A 14711-nucleotide genomic window follows, 5' to 3' on the forward strand; every position below is an offset into this window, starting at 1 on the left:
AAATGCATCGAAATAAACCTTAAATTCTAAGTAAAAGGGAAACATAATTCATGAAATATTGCTGCTAGAATTATGAACCCTAAGTCATATCATGTGGGTGATGATGTGGAACAACTTTTTTAAGTTTGAATCAAATCCATTTAGAAACAAGACAGCTAATTCCACTGCCACTGCTATGGATAGTGAAAGGGTAAACTTTTGACCTTAAGCAGTGACCTTGACCTTGAACTGACATGGCTGACTCATGAATTCTGCACAACGTCTTGATGAGGTGATCATTTGACCCAAGTTTGATGAAAATCCTTCAAGGGGTTTAGGAGATACAGAGTGGACAGGCTCAAACATTTGACCCTCAGTTGTGACCTTGACCTTGAGTCGGCATGGCTGACTCATAAGTTCTGCACATCGTCTTGATGAGGTGATCATTTGACCCAAGTTTTATAAAATTTCTTCAAGGGCTTTAGGAGATATAGAGCGGACACACAATGGAAGGCTCAAACCTTTGACCTTGAATTGTGACCTTGACCTTGAGCTGACAAGGCAGACTCATGAGTGCGGCACATCGTCTTGATGAGGTGATCATTTGACCCAAGTTTTATAGAATTCCTTCAATGGTTTTAGGAGATATAGAGCGGACACAAAATGGAAGGCTCAAACCTTTGACCTTGAGTTGACAAGGCAGACTCGTGAGTTCTGCACATCGTCTTGATGAGGTGATCATTTGACCCAAGTTTCATGAAAATCCTTCAAGGGGTTTAGGAGATATGGAGCGGACACAAAAGTGTTACGGAAGGACCGACGGAGACCATTCCTATAACCCGCACCCCCACCCCACCCACAACTTGTGGCGGGGGATTAATAAGCGAGACAGAAGGAAAGTGCATCAAAACTTCTAACTGAAATTCTAAGTAAAAGGGGAGATAATTCATGAAATATTGGTGATGGAGTTATGTTCCTTGTGTCATATGATGTGGGTAAAGATGACGAATAACTATTTTAAGTTTGAAACAAAGTCTTCGAGTAATTACTGAGATAAAGAGAAAGTTCATCAAAATTTTAACCAAGGTGACGCAGAAAGACGCCGAGGCCAAGTAGGACAGCTCTCCATACTTCGTATATCTGAGCTAACAAACTTAAATGTTTCCGTGTAACATTGACCTTTGAATCACTGGATCAAATCTTGCATGCAACAAGTTGGCTGAATAATACTGATAATAGAGTATCAATCCAGAAAGAAAAGAATTATGTACAGTCCTCAATGAATTGCACTCTTTGGACCTTCAAATGTCACCATCTTTTTGGAAAAAGAGTAGTTGAAATCGTGCAAGCAGTCCATCACCTTGTTAAAAGTTTTCTTTGCAAGAATAACTGAAAACGATGCTATATTTTATTTCAAATGTAATTTCTGGACAAAGATTTGACAGACTGGACTAGCAGACAGACAGAATAGCAGAATCCTGTATGTATAAAGAAAACTCACTTTCAAATGTAAGGGGTCTAATAACAACACATTTAACTAATACCAGTAAAATATCAGTCCTGTAATTATTTCAAAATAGCTTATAATGATGAGTACTTGACACACTGTAAAGGGTTATTAGATAGTAGATTCTGTCAATGATAAGTAATGTAACAAAACTGACAAAGTTGGATAAATCAACTAATATATTATACAACAGATGGTAGTTTGTTTATTCTGTTGAGTTCATCATTATTTTAGTTAGGTATGAAAGTCTGTATTTACACATCCTATTTATATTTTAGAGCATTGTCAATAACTTGTGTGATGAATTAAAAACAAATCACTCCTTGACATACTAAATCAAATCCTTGAAATTAAAATCCTATTTTCCACAGTTTTCACACACTGTTGACACAAAAACATTCAATTCTAAATCCTGAATCAACTTTGTTTGCTTTCATTCCTGTTGTAGTTTACTTGGGTATGTCTTTGAGGACTAGTTATAAGAAATAAGATAAAGCAAGTTCTTTCTTTGTGGTATGAGTTCCATCATGAAAATAAGCCTTTCTCATAGTCTCAAACAATGTGTAGTTTCTGTAGCCTGAAAGTGTTTGTCTCCATGTTATCCATTTCCGTAACACCAATTCATTCCTGAAATAAAGAGTGAAAACATAAACTGAAATGCACATTATCATTTAAATAGCTGTTTAATTAAAACAGTTAATTGCAGAAGAAAAACATATACAAGAAAAAGTTGTAAGTATATTTTTTTACTCTGCACCACCTTACACTGGTTCCATTGAAGTGTAGACACTGGTTCCATTGAAGTGTATATATATATCATTCAGTAGTAGCAAAAATAATATCCAGAAAACAAGAGTGTCATTGACCCTAAAGTGCTCACCTGTGTTCAAAGCTTCAAGTGTGTTTGTGTAATGGTACCAGTACAGATTTGGGCTTCTTCTATGTTAGCCTATATTGTACAATTTATCTGACCTGTCAAAACATGTTCCCAGCTTTCATTATACATGTATTCTGTTCATGCCTTAACATGGGTATGGCCTTTTTAGCCTTAAGGCAATAATCTGGAGAATTATGGTAGACAGTCAAACCCTTATATCACATGCCGAATATCAAAGCTGTAGAGATAAAGAATTCAAAATCAGACTGGCAGTTTCTGTGATGAAAATAGTATTTATTTTCTTTTTGGCTGCAATGGAAACCAGAACTCTGCATGGATAACTTAGATTTGAAGTGCAATAAGCCCCACTAACTAGAGGCCCACAGGAAACATGTCGGGCCCACCCTTTGACCTCTGTGACCTTGACCTTTGAGATAGGAACCCTGGGTTTGCAAATGGGCTCTGTCTTATTGAGATTATCATTCATGACAAATATAAACATGATTACTTCATGCATGTCAAAGTTATGGTCGAGAGATTCAAATCTAGACAGACAGACGGACACACATACACAGCACAGCCATTTGTGCTTGACAAAAATATATGTAAAGTAATTTAAGATATTGTCATAAAAATCTTACTGTTTAATAAAGGTTGTAACGCTGACTGCAGTATCTTTATTTGCTCGTCATTATACAATGTAGCATACAGGTTGCTGAAAACAAAAAGTTAATATGCATGTTTTTTTCTGAGAAATGAATATACAGCTCAGTAAACTGCTTTTAAATTTCAAGGTATTTAAGTAACTTTTCAATTTTTCACCTTTTTTATGTAACAGGTTATTAAATAAATTTGCTCCCTTTAGCTGAAATCTGTTAGAATAACTACAAGGTGCTTTTGTCACAAAAACATATGTCTCCCCCCTATGTATACCTTAAGCTCTGTCAGCCGTTTTATGCAGCGAGGCAGAACGTGTTCGCCATATGCAAAACTAGGCTTGGTTTTGATCACTGATTCACTCCTGTGAAGTTTCTTCGAAATCCAGCCAGCAGTTTGACCTAAGAAAGCCGGCCATACTTAATCAGGATAGACGGACGGAAAGACAGACGGCAAAGGCAGAAACAGTATATCTCCACCATGTGACACAATCATTTTTAATGTAAGCTTCATTAACTTGTAAATGAAACAAGAGGGCCATGATGGCCCTATATCGCTCATCTGTTATCATTACACTTGACAAGATGGTCCTCAGAAAAAATATCTAAATCCAAAGGACAGGAACAACAAAGGGAAGAAATTTAACCAAAAAGAAGAAAAAAATTCTTACAAGGTATAGATATGTCAAAAACACCTAAAAATTGGAGGTACCATCCATGTTGTACCACAGAAAATTGGTCTTGGTTTTTCCCTATGGTCAATCATAAAAAAGTTACTAAAAATAAGCTATTTATAGTAACGTAAAAGGGAAGTAATTAAAAAGAAACTATTGTAAGTAACCAAAAGAAGGATCTGCCAAATAAATATGTTGGCATAAATGAAATTTCAGATCAGTATCTTCATTAGTTACGGAGATATACACATTTTAATTTGAAATAAAGGGAGGTAATTTGACATAAAATCAGTCCATAGTTATCTACCCTGATTGTCTCAGTCCAACTAATAACAATAATGAAATTTCAAATAAGTCCTATAAGTACTTACTGATATAAATCAATTATGATTACAATCAGGGGAGGTAATCAGATATAAAATAACTCTGGAACCTACGACTGGATCTGATTTGTCATGGAATCCAAGATTTATTGTTGTTGAAGATATTTTGGAAGTTTGTATCAAATAAAACCATAAAAGAAGTCTCTATATGGCTGCAAAAGCCAAAATAGCCAATTCTGGACCTTTAAGGGGCCATAACTCTTGAACCCAAGCCGGAATCTGGCCAGTTCAAGAAAGGAACCAAGATCTTGTGGTGATACAAGTTGTGTGCAAGTTTGGTTAAAATCAAATCATAAATGAAGCTGATATTGTGCAGACAAGGTCAAAATAGCTAATTCTGGCCCTTTCAGGGGCCATAACTCTGGAACCCATAATGGAATCTCGCCAGTTCAAGAAAGGAACCAAGATCTTATGGTGATACAAGTTGTGTGCAAGTTTGGTTAAAATAAACTCATAAATGAAGCTGGTATTGTGCAGACAAGATCAAAATAGCTAATTCTGGCCCTTTCAGGGGCCATAACTCTGAAACCCATAAAAGGATCTGGCTAGTTCAAGAAAGGAACCAAGATCTTATGGTGACACAAGTTTTGTGCAAGTTTGGTTAAAATCAAATTACAAATGAAGCTGCCATTGTGCAGACAAGGTCAAAATAGCTATTTTTGGCCATTTCAGGGGCCATAACTCTGGAACCCACAATGGGATCTGGCCAGTTCAAGAAAGAAACCAGCATCTTATGGTGATACAAGTTGTGTGCAAGTTTGGTTACAATAAAATCAATAATGAAACCACTATCGTGCAGACAAAAAATTGTTGACAGAAGCACGCACAGACGACGGACGATGGACGAAGGGTGATCACAACAGCTCACTTTGTCACTATGTGACAGGTGAGCTAAAAATAGCTATATGATCAAATGACCTATAATGTTAATTAAACGAATGTTCAATATTTAATTTTCAACCGGTTCTTGCGGATTAATCAGAAAGAGAATTTATGATACCCTTTCAAACAAAATTCATAACTCACACAATTCAATGTGAAGATCAATTAAGCAGATCATGAGAAGAAGTTGTTTATAGTTTCTTTTCTAGCTTTAGCTCTGGCAGCTCTTGAATGCAATTAAACTTTCTCACAATGTCTGGTCCTCTGAAAAAGAAATATTTATATCATGAATAAATTTGGAAACATAATACTATGCATTCTTTCTGTAACATCCGAGAAGATATTACACTGAACTCTCCCTAGGAAATATGTACCTACACACCGATTTGTGGGAAGCTACGTCCCGAACTGCTGGAATGTATTCTACAAGAAATGTGATGGTTTTCATGTCTTCGACAATTCTTCATATTGAAACTGAGAGTAGGCATTAAATTTTAAGGTAGCAGACCACTACTGACCAGCATTTCAAATAGGAACTATTCAACTCCCTGTTTTCTTTCTACATTTTTTATTTATTGTTGTCAATTAATGACTGTGGAACTTTCTTAAAAAGCATGTGTACCAGGACGAGGACACGTTACCTAAAGATACATATAAAATGTCTTAAATGTTTATAGATTTTATGTCATGAAAGATTTTAAGTCGTGATCTTTAACCTGTATAGTATTCTGAAACTGGGTTTTATGGATTATCCGGACAACAAATTCATAAAAATATTTCTAGCAAATGTATACACTCACACAATTCGGTAAGGTGAAGTTTCTGTGGTTCATGAAAAAGGTGTTGAAATACTTTTTTCAGGATTTCATACACAATCTGGCAGCTCCAAAGTAATCAGACTATCTCACAATAACTTGTTCACTGAAAAAGAAATTTATACTTATCTATTAAAGTATTGTGAAAGTGTAACGAAATAATAATATGAGCCATGCCACGAGAAAACCAGCATAGTGCATTTGCAACCAGCATGGATCCAGACCAGCCTGCGCATCTGTGCAGTCTGGTCAGGATCCATACTGTTCGCTTTCAAAGACTATTGCAATTAGAGAAACCGTTAGCGAACAGCATGGATCCTGACCAGACTGCACATAAGCTGGTCGCAAAGCCACTATGTTGGTTTTCTCCATGTTGGCATGGCTCATATTTTGCCAAGGATCATATCTAATGGCATTTTATATATATAAAAAAAAAGCAAATTTGTACTTTTGTGCTCACGTCATAAGCATGCTTAAAGCGGATCTTATCAAAATTCTAATTATTTTCTGTGAATCAAATCTTCAAACACAATTAACTCTTAATCGTTACATTACAAAATGTATCATTCAATCTTATATTGGACAAAATTAGTAAAACAACAACAAAAACATAACTGGAACCCTTTTAAACAATGACAATTACAATTTCATCAGAAGCTCTTTTCCTAACATAAAATATCAATCATATGTAACCAGATGATGAAAAAAAAACCACTTAAGGATGTGCTAGATACATCTGGTTACCTCACAGCTAGAACTCTGACTAGGCATTGGTTACAAGACAGCTAGATATTTCCATATTCTAACATGACATGGTTTACTTAATAATGTCCTGTCGAAAAACTGTACAAGCGATTATGACACAGTCACGTTTGTGTGCTATAAAATGTATACTGTTACAAACATTAAAGTAAGTGTCTAGCCGTCTGGTAATTGGACTTCTAACCTGCTAGCCGGGTACCGGACGATTAGCAAATCCTGACCTCGGGGTATTTTCTAGCCTGAATAAGTAATGATTTCAATAGTTTCAACTGTTATTTTCTTAAGATATCAATACTTATCAGTGTAAACAAAATATTCTGTGAAATTCTAACACGATCCGATTTATTTTCCTATTAAACACAGAAGGCAGAAAACAGTGAATTATTATACAACAAATCACTGTTCTGATGTCACAATTATTACGCCATGGCATCAAACAGCATAGCAGTGCGCTGGAAAAGAAACTGATTGAAAATGGGCAAATACTTAATGGATGTCGTCAAGGATGTACATAAAAATCCTTGGTAACGTGTTAGAATCGAAATAATATATATCCCATTTAGTGATTTGCTCTTGAATAAATCATTGTTTGTCGTTAAGATGCGTATTATTATATATCACTCGGGCTGTACCCTCGTAATATAATTCCTTCACAACTTTACTCCAAACAATGATTTATTCAACAACAAATCACTGGATGATATTTCTTAAACAAACCAAAGTATTTTCATCGACTAGAAGTCGATATTAACGAATGAGAGCGTGTTTGTATACAAATCCGTTGATATTCTAATTTTGTAAATGATAAATCAGCCAAATTCTTTCATAAAATTTTATGAAAGAATTTGGCTGATCTAATAGCCTGGTTACACATCATTGATTGCCAAACATCCATGTTATTTTGTAAAAAGTGATGTTATTCTAACGGCCTAAACTTTAATTCTTAAAACACAAATTTATAAAATAAATTGATGAATGGAAAGCAGTTCATTAATTTTGACTTTTATTTCGAAATAAAATGGGTTAATTATGAATGCTTAACTACTGTTTTTCTAAAAGTTTTGATATACTAAAATATGAAACCTGTAAGTATTTTAAAACTGTTCTATTTTTGAAAATCCAGTGAAAAAGTTGTTAAAATTTAAAAATTCCAATCCCACAAAGCATTATTTTTCCCGCCACCAGATGAACAGATTTTAATAATGAGTGACGACACTGCCATCATTGATTTCGGCATTACATGAATAATGCATTGATTTATTCAAGACAATTAAAACTAAATCTTTAGTATGTATGCACACATGATTGATATCTTTAGTAAATGACAGGTATCATTACTTATTCATTAGGAAATCTATTACCGGACGGCTAGAAAATCCCCAGAGTATTTTATAGCTGACCAGACAGCTAGAATGCAGGCTAGGTATCCAGTTACTGGACGGGTAGACACTTCCAACATTAAAACAAGGTCTGAGAAGAATGTGCAACCAATCTTGGCTGGGACTCGAAGATAAACCTTGAATAAACGGACCATTTCAGAAATTCAAATACCCCCACCCCATCCCCGAAGTAGTTCTTTAGAAAAAAGAACCCATCCTCTCGAAAACAGATTTTTCTACCCTTCTACAACCCGGTTAACTCAAAATACCCCACCCACACCCACTTCCCCAACAATATCCCTACTGGGTAATTCCAATTTCCAAAAACCCCTAATTCTAATTTATTTGTAAAATGCCCCCTCCCTCTTCTTAAGAACTGCTTCCACATTACACAAACAAAATGCAACCCCTCTTTCCCTCTAGAAACCTCCCTGTAAATGCTGTAAATTACCCTGCCACCCACCCTCTTCCACAACACAATGGGGAATGTTCTGGAATCGCCAATTCTGATTAAATAGCTGCCTTACACAAGTTCCTCTATTGTGTGACCAAGTTAGTACCGTGATATTTAGATCTGGTTCATATTACGCGTATTTAGTATAATATTTTACAGAATCTAAAAATCTTTGACGAGTTTGACCAAAGCCAAGATTTTCGCCTACTAACGTAATTTTTGTATGACACGCTAACAGCATTGAAATAAATCGAGGATTATATGTTAATGATAATGAGAACTTCTTAAAATGCTATCAAAAGGTCTAATTTACCTGTAATTTGACAAAAATCCATTTTTCAAGCAACCGATATCACTTCCGCATTACGTCACAACATTTATTTACTAAAATTACGCCAAGCTCTTCAAGCCATTTTGAATGGGAACCAATATTGGACAGGGAACCAGATTAATACATTGCTATTTTCCGACGAAAATACCGTATTTGTTCAAAATTTACTACAAGTCAAATGGTTTATCGCGGCCAGAAATTTGTACAAACCGGACAGAAGTTGCGAAATCGTCATTTGTGCAGGAATGAAGCGTTTACCATAATGTCCAGTACTGGACAGGTATAGTGACCATGCACGGACACAGCCAATTTTCTCAGAGGGGGTCCGATCCCCTGCCCCCACCCCCCACCCGCCCTGGAAATTTTGCAATTTGGCACTTCATTTTTTGCATTCTGGGACAGTTTTATGGACTAAACTGTTAAATTTGCGAAAATGATAAAATCAAGCTTTCTTGAAGGTAAAATTCTTAGTTTCTTTTAGATAAATAATATGAATTATGTCGGGGTCGTATGTAGCAGCAGCCGCATATACTTTACATGCAGTCCTAATGTTGCCTTTTTCGAAAAACATTTTCTTTTCTTCTTGTTTTCTTTCCTTTTTTTAAAGATTTTCCAGAGGGGGCCCGGACCCCCGGTCCCCACCCCCCATCTGGATCCGCGCATGGTGACATATCATGCTTTCATTTTATGCAGGTAAACTTGTGTTTGGTTAAATTTCAACAGAGCACAATTGTCTGAACAGTGTACACACTCATTACTGTTTTTTCAGGCAAGGGTGGAAAAAAAGTGGTAGACAATGAAAGCAGTAACATTTTTATCAAAAAAAAATAAACAATGAGACAAACATTTCCAACATCTTTGGACGGTTCAAAAATCCCATGTTAAACATACGATAAAGCCCGAACGCGTGAAAATGTTCCGAATGTAAATCGGGGGAAGTAAACGCTCTATGTCGATTATCATTATGCGTCTAGATTGATTAAACTGGGCGAGTCTACTTACTTATTACTTGAGGATGAAAAAAAACGTGTTTTTTAAATGTTGCTCTTAAACAAGGGTGGCGGTTGGACTACTAAAAGTACAACAACAGTTGATTCACAACAAATCGTACGGTATGTTTTATAATCAGTAGAAGCTAGTCGTATTTACGCTTATGAGACCTGTTTCACCCATAAGTAAAGAATTGACAGGTCCATCATGAAATATTTTCCCCATCGTGCAAATACTTGTCCTATTCAATATGATCGGCCGCGATCAACGAGCGCACTTTAGAACAATTTTCTCTCATGTATCATTCTTCGTGTTTTTGCAATCCACAAAACATATCCAAGAACTAAATTTGTTCTCCCCTGCGCTCGTATCGTATTTTGGTGATAAAGTGCACGAAAATGTCTAAAAATGTACAAAATCTGTGTTGATGGCATGAAACTAGACCATGTATCATGACTTTTTAGGCAAAACTGTTGCATTTTTTCTTTATAAAATGCAAAATTAATCCTTTATCTTTCAAATAACTCATATCGTTGAGATGTAGTTTTAATTTCATTTTCTTCAAAATGTAGGGGCTAAAACTGTGCCTTATCATACATGGTCCAAAGTTTCTCGAAAAAACATGCTGGGTGTACAATAGTAGAGGGGGCAACTGCAATTTCACAGGATGCCGTCATCCTCACATCTGTGGGTACTGCAGGGGTCAACAACATGCCGTCGCATGTTCTTTTAGTAGTAAAGAGCAGGCCGCAGCAGCAGGACCAACTGTCAATTCAAAGTCTGCCCCCTCCCCTTTAAGGCCAAACAAAAAAATGAAGTGGCTACACCAGTTAAAATCGAGAAATTACAGTTTCACTTGCTTGGTCACCAGCACTATGGGTATTTGGTTAAAGGTTTTTCACAGGGATTTGATATTGGTTACATTGGTCCTAGACGTCCTGTGGAATGCAAAAATTTAAAATCTTGCTACGAATTCCCTTCAGTTATACAACAACATATTGAATCGGAGTTAGCATTGTCGCGCATTCAAGGTCCTTTCAAAGTAAAACCTTTTCCCAATCTTCAGTTAATTTCAATAGGTTTGGTTAAAAAGAAAACTCCTGGTCAATATTCAAAACCTAAGTCTCCCACAAGGTAACTCCTTCAATGACTTCATTCGACCAGAATTAGCTACGGTCAAGTACATGTCATTCGATGATGCAACATTACTGGTCCGTCAGCTGGGCCAAGGTTGTTACATGGCCAAAACCGATATTGCAAATGCTTTCAGAATCATTCCTATCCGTCCAGAGGACCATGAATTGTTAGGTTGCATTTTATTACAATGTATGCCTGGTTATGGGTAGCTCATCTTCATGTGCCATTTTTGAAACTTTTAGTTCAGCGATTCAATGGATCGCACAGGTTAAACTGCAGATTCCACACATGGTTCATATTTTGGATGATTTTCTGCTCTTAGCTAAGACATATGACGATTGTCAAAAGGCTCTTTCAACTTTCTTACAATTTTATGATGAGGTGGGTATTCCAATTAAAGCCGAGAAAACGGAGTATCCTGCATAGATCATGACTTTTATGGGTTTAGAGCTAGATTCGGTTGAGATGGAAGCCAGATTACCTAATGATAAATTGTACAAACTACGCACATTCCTGCAACAGTATACAAAGCGTAGAAAGGTCAAACTAGTGGAACTGCAATCCCTACTTGGTTTACTTAATTTTTGTTGTAGTGTTGTCTTGCCAGGGCGGTCTTTTATGCGCAGATTGTCCGATCTTACTAAAAAAGTTAAAAAACCTCAACATCGTATCTCACTGACAGCAGAGAGTAGGCGGGACATAATAACTTTCGCATTCATACAAAAATAGTAGTATGTAAAAAAAGTGAAAAAGTTATCAATCCCGACAGCTTATATACTACGGATCTATAAGAGGAAAAATCCTTAAAATTGGCTGAAAATTATGATGTTTAAAATGCTGTAACTTTTGATCTAGAAAAGATATTCAGACTGTTCTGAAATGTTTCTTCGTGCTCTTTTGGTGAAACTTTATTGAAGAAATAACAAAACTTAAGTTTCAAAAAATGGTTTGCCCGGGTTGCTATTTCTACGTACCAGCGGAACGCTTTATTAAGTACTGTAGAATCTGGTAAATAAGCGCATATTCGAATATAAGCGCATATCAAAAGTAAGCGCATACGGCCTTACCGTTATTCCGTATGGGATAATAAGCGCATGTCAGGCCCTTACTATAATTTTGTCTCGAAAGTAGGCGCATATCCGATTACTGGTAAACAAATAACAGATGCAAAACAAAGACGTAATTAACGGTATTATACCGTGATAATTGTTTATCATAAATACAGACGACAAGGGTTTTTACCTGTTGAATAGTCGATAGGTGTTAAAAGATTTTAACGTCTATTGTCTCATAAAACGATAATTGTTTACGATAATCATGCTTTTTGAATAGAAAATTATTTCAGTAAATGAAGTTTGAATAACAGATAAGTTGTTTGTTTGCCATTCTTACGTAAATCTGTGAAAAGAATATAGATAAAATGCTACAATCTTAGTGTTGAACAATTATTGAATGGTCCGACAGATTGAACATTATTTGCAGATATGTATTCATTATGATTTCATTTTGTCTTAATAATGTATGCAATAAAAGAATATAAGGGGGTAGTTCACAGCGTACGTCCATGACAATGTTGATACACTTAAAACAATACTACATAATGTAACGTAGATTATTATATATGTTTTGTTTGTTTAGATGTTTCCTAACATTCTTTTTTCTTCTGTAATTTATACGTTTGTTTATTGTATGCATACACTTTTACTTTTTTGAACTGTATATGTATAAATGTATTTGTATCAATTGTTAAAATGACATGTTCCTATTATATTTGTTAATGGCCAAAGGCATGTGTAATGCCGAATTTGCCGAATAAACCTTGAAACTTGAACCTTGACCATATTTTACTTTCGTTTTCTCAACCAAGGTAAGCACTGTCAATAGTCTTTTAAAATATATCAAAAATAGGCGCACACGGCATGCCTATAAGCGCATATAAAATATAAGCGCATAGTTTTGGCTTAAGTATAAACGCATATCAAAAAGAGGCGCATAAAAGTGTCACTAGAATTATTATAAGCGTATACGCTTATTTACCAGATTTTACAGTATCCAGTTTGAATGATCAAAAGGTTTATACCGTATGGATTAAAAACAAGAATACTCCAACAACAATTCAGTTCTGTACTTTTTAATATTAATATCAATTCACAGATTTGTAAATGTATTTACTCACTATATACTTTTTTGGATTGTGAGAAATACAATTTATAACAGTCAGTTCATGCTACAAAAGTGTGGGAGAAAAAAACATTGAACATATCTGAAACCACAAGGGTTACCATGTAGATATTTCTGATGGCCCGATTTATTATACCTGTACTGTAGTTCATGAGATGATTTCTTTACAGAAATATATAATACTAAATTTACAAGTTCCAAACATTTATATTTCTATGGTGTATCCAAAGTGATAAATCTCTGCCAGAAAAGGCTGTCTGCTTTGAAACGTACAGTTCTTGAATAAATGTCTGGGAAGGGAATTGAACCTTTTATAGGATTTCTGTTTTATTCTGCTAACACCCATGAAACTACTACAAAGATGCTCTTTTTAATTATCTTTTATACTATAGTAACACTTAAATAAATTCTACATGCTGAATAACGTTTAAGAGAGGATATTAACAAGAATCTTCAAATAGTTCTCACATGGTTTGACGCCCAACTAAAAAAAACGTTTGCCTACCTACCCTATTTTTTTCAGAGCCGTTAGCGGAAACAAGTAATTGTTTTGCCTAAGCATTGTTTAATTTGAAGTCTTACAGTTATCAAAGCATCTGTGTGTCGGTTTGCAGAAAGTATAGCCTACTATTCAATGTATAAACGGCGTCTCCGTGGCCGAGTGGTTAAGGTTTGCTTCCATTTACATGCCCCTCACCGGTGAGGGTTCGAGCCTCGCTTGGAGCGTAAAATTCTTCATGGTAGAAACCCAGCTAGCTGGCTTAGGGAAAATCGGTGGTTCCCGCCCCGCCCGTGATGATATAATGCCAAGAGGGGCACCTGGTGTCTTCCTCACCACCAAAAACTGGATTGTCGCCATTTGACCTATAATTGTGTCGGTGTAACGTTAAACCCAACAACTAATGTACAAGTAATAGAAAAATAGTAAGGTACCTCTGTCATTTGTAGTTATTGGTGAGATCACCAGAAAGAATATGATTCTTATCCAAATCGACGCCATATTAAACCTGCTTTCGTTTTGACAAGGATAAAATGTATAATTTTCTCGTTTCTGAAACGTCAGATCCCAATCTAATTCCGTATGATATACAGATCTAAATAATTATTGTTCAATTCAGTTGCATTTCATACTTATATTTTATGTCACATTCACAGGAGAATTTAAAATATATCCAGGTATAAAACTATATATTGCATTATACGTAAACTTCCGTCACTCGCATATTTTACGCGATAGTTGTATCCTAAAAATATCTACATTATTTAAGATAACTGACAACGATAGCGTAGTGGTAAGCTATACCACTACCATGGGTTTAATTTCAGTTCAGACCATTTTTTATTCAAGGTTATGTAATCGTTTTGATATTACTTTTTTCTACTTTATTCTAACAACATTTTATGGAACACATTTATTTTTTTTCTCGGGTATTGACATCACTTCTTTGAATTGTCCGTTGAATGAACGAACACTTTTCCGTTCCTGAAAATTTTAGTCGACATTTTGTAGAACGTTTTATTGACATGTACGTAATAGAATGTAGAATAGTTGAGTATTTCTTTTAATGAACGATAAAGCACGTTGAATGCGACAATTCTCTCGTTTGATAAGTTTACAGATGAAAAAAATAAATGACATGGCCCAAACGGAGGGCTTGAACCCACAACCTCGAGATTAATTGCTGAACACTTTGTCCGCACAGC

At 35.5% G+C, this 14711-nt stretch overlaps 1 protein-coding gene across 4 annotated transcripts in view; it reads right to left on the bottom strand.

The window, feature by feature from the left end:
- Window positions 1-14214, bottom strand: part of LOC123558743 (uncharacterized) — a 70278-nt gene extending 56064 nt beyond the window's left edge. Inside the window, exons 1-5 of one of the 4 annotated variants that reach the window (XR_008371218.1) lie at window positions 13941-14214; window positions 5759-5879; window positions 5103-5222; window positions 3005-3078; window positions 1679-2113 (exon numbers count right to left, since the gene is read on the bottom strand). Coding sequence is in view for 1 of the 4 variants with exons in the window: in XM_053544925.1 (XP_053400900.1) it covers window positions 13941-14007 (67 nt within the window). In the remaining 3 variants the exon portion in view is untranslated. Of the gene's footprint in view, window positions 1-1678; window positions 2114-3004; window positions 3079-5036; window positions 5223-5758; window positions 5880-8681; window positions 9009-13940 lie in introns of those variants that run through there. The other 3 variants (XR_008371217.1, XR_008371219.1, XM_053544925.1) reach the window with 3 other exon arrangements.
- Window positions 14215-14711: the final 497 nt, after the last annotated feature.

This window comes from Mercenaria mercenaria, chromosome 6 (genome assembly GCF_021730395.1).
Source record: "Mercenaria mercenaria strain notata chromosome 6, MADL_Memer_1, whole genome shotgun sequence".
In the NCBI taxonomy this organism is placed as follows: Eukaryota; Metazoa; Mollusca; class Bivalvia; order Venerida; family Veneridae; genus Mercenaria; species Mercenaria mercenaria.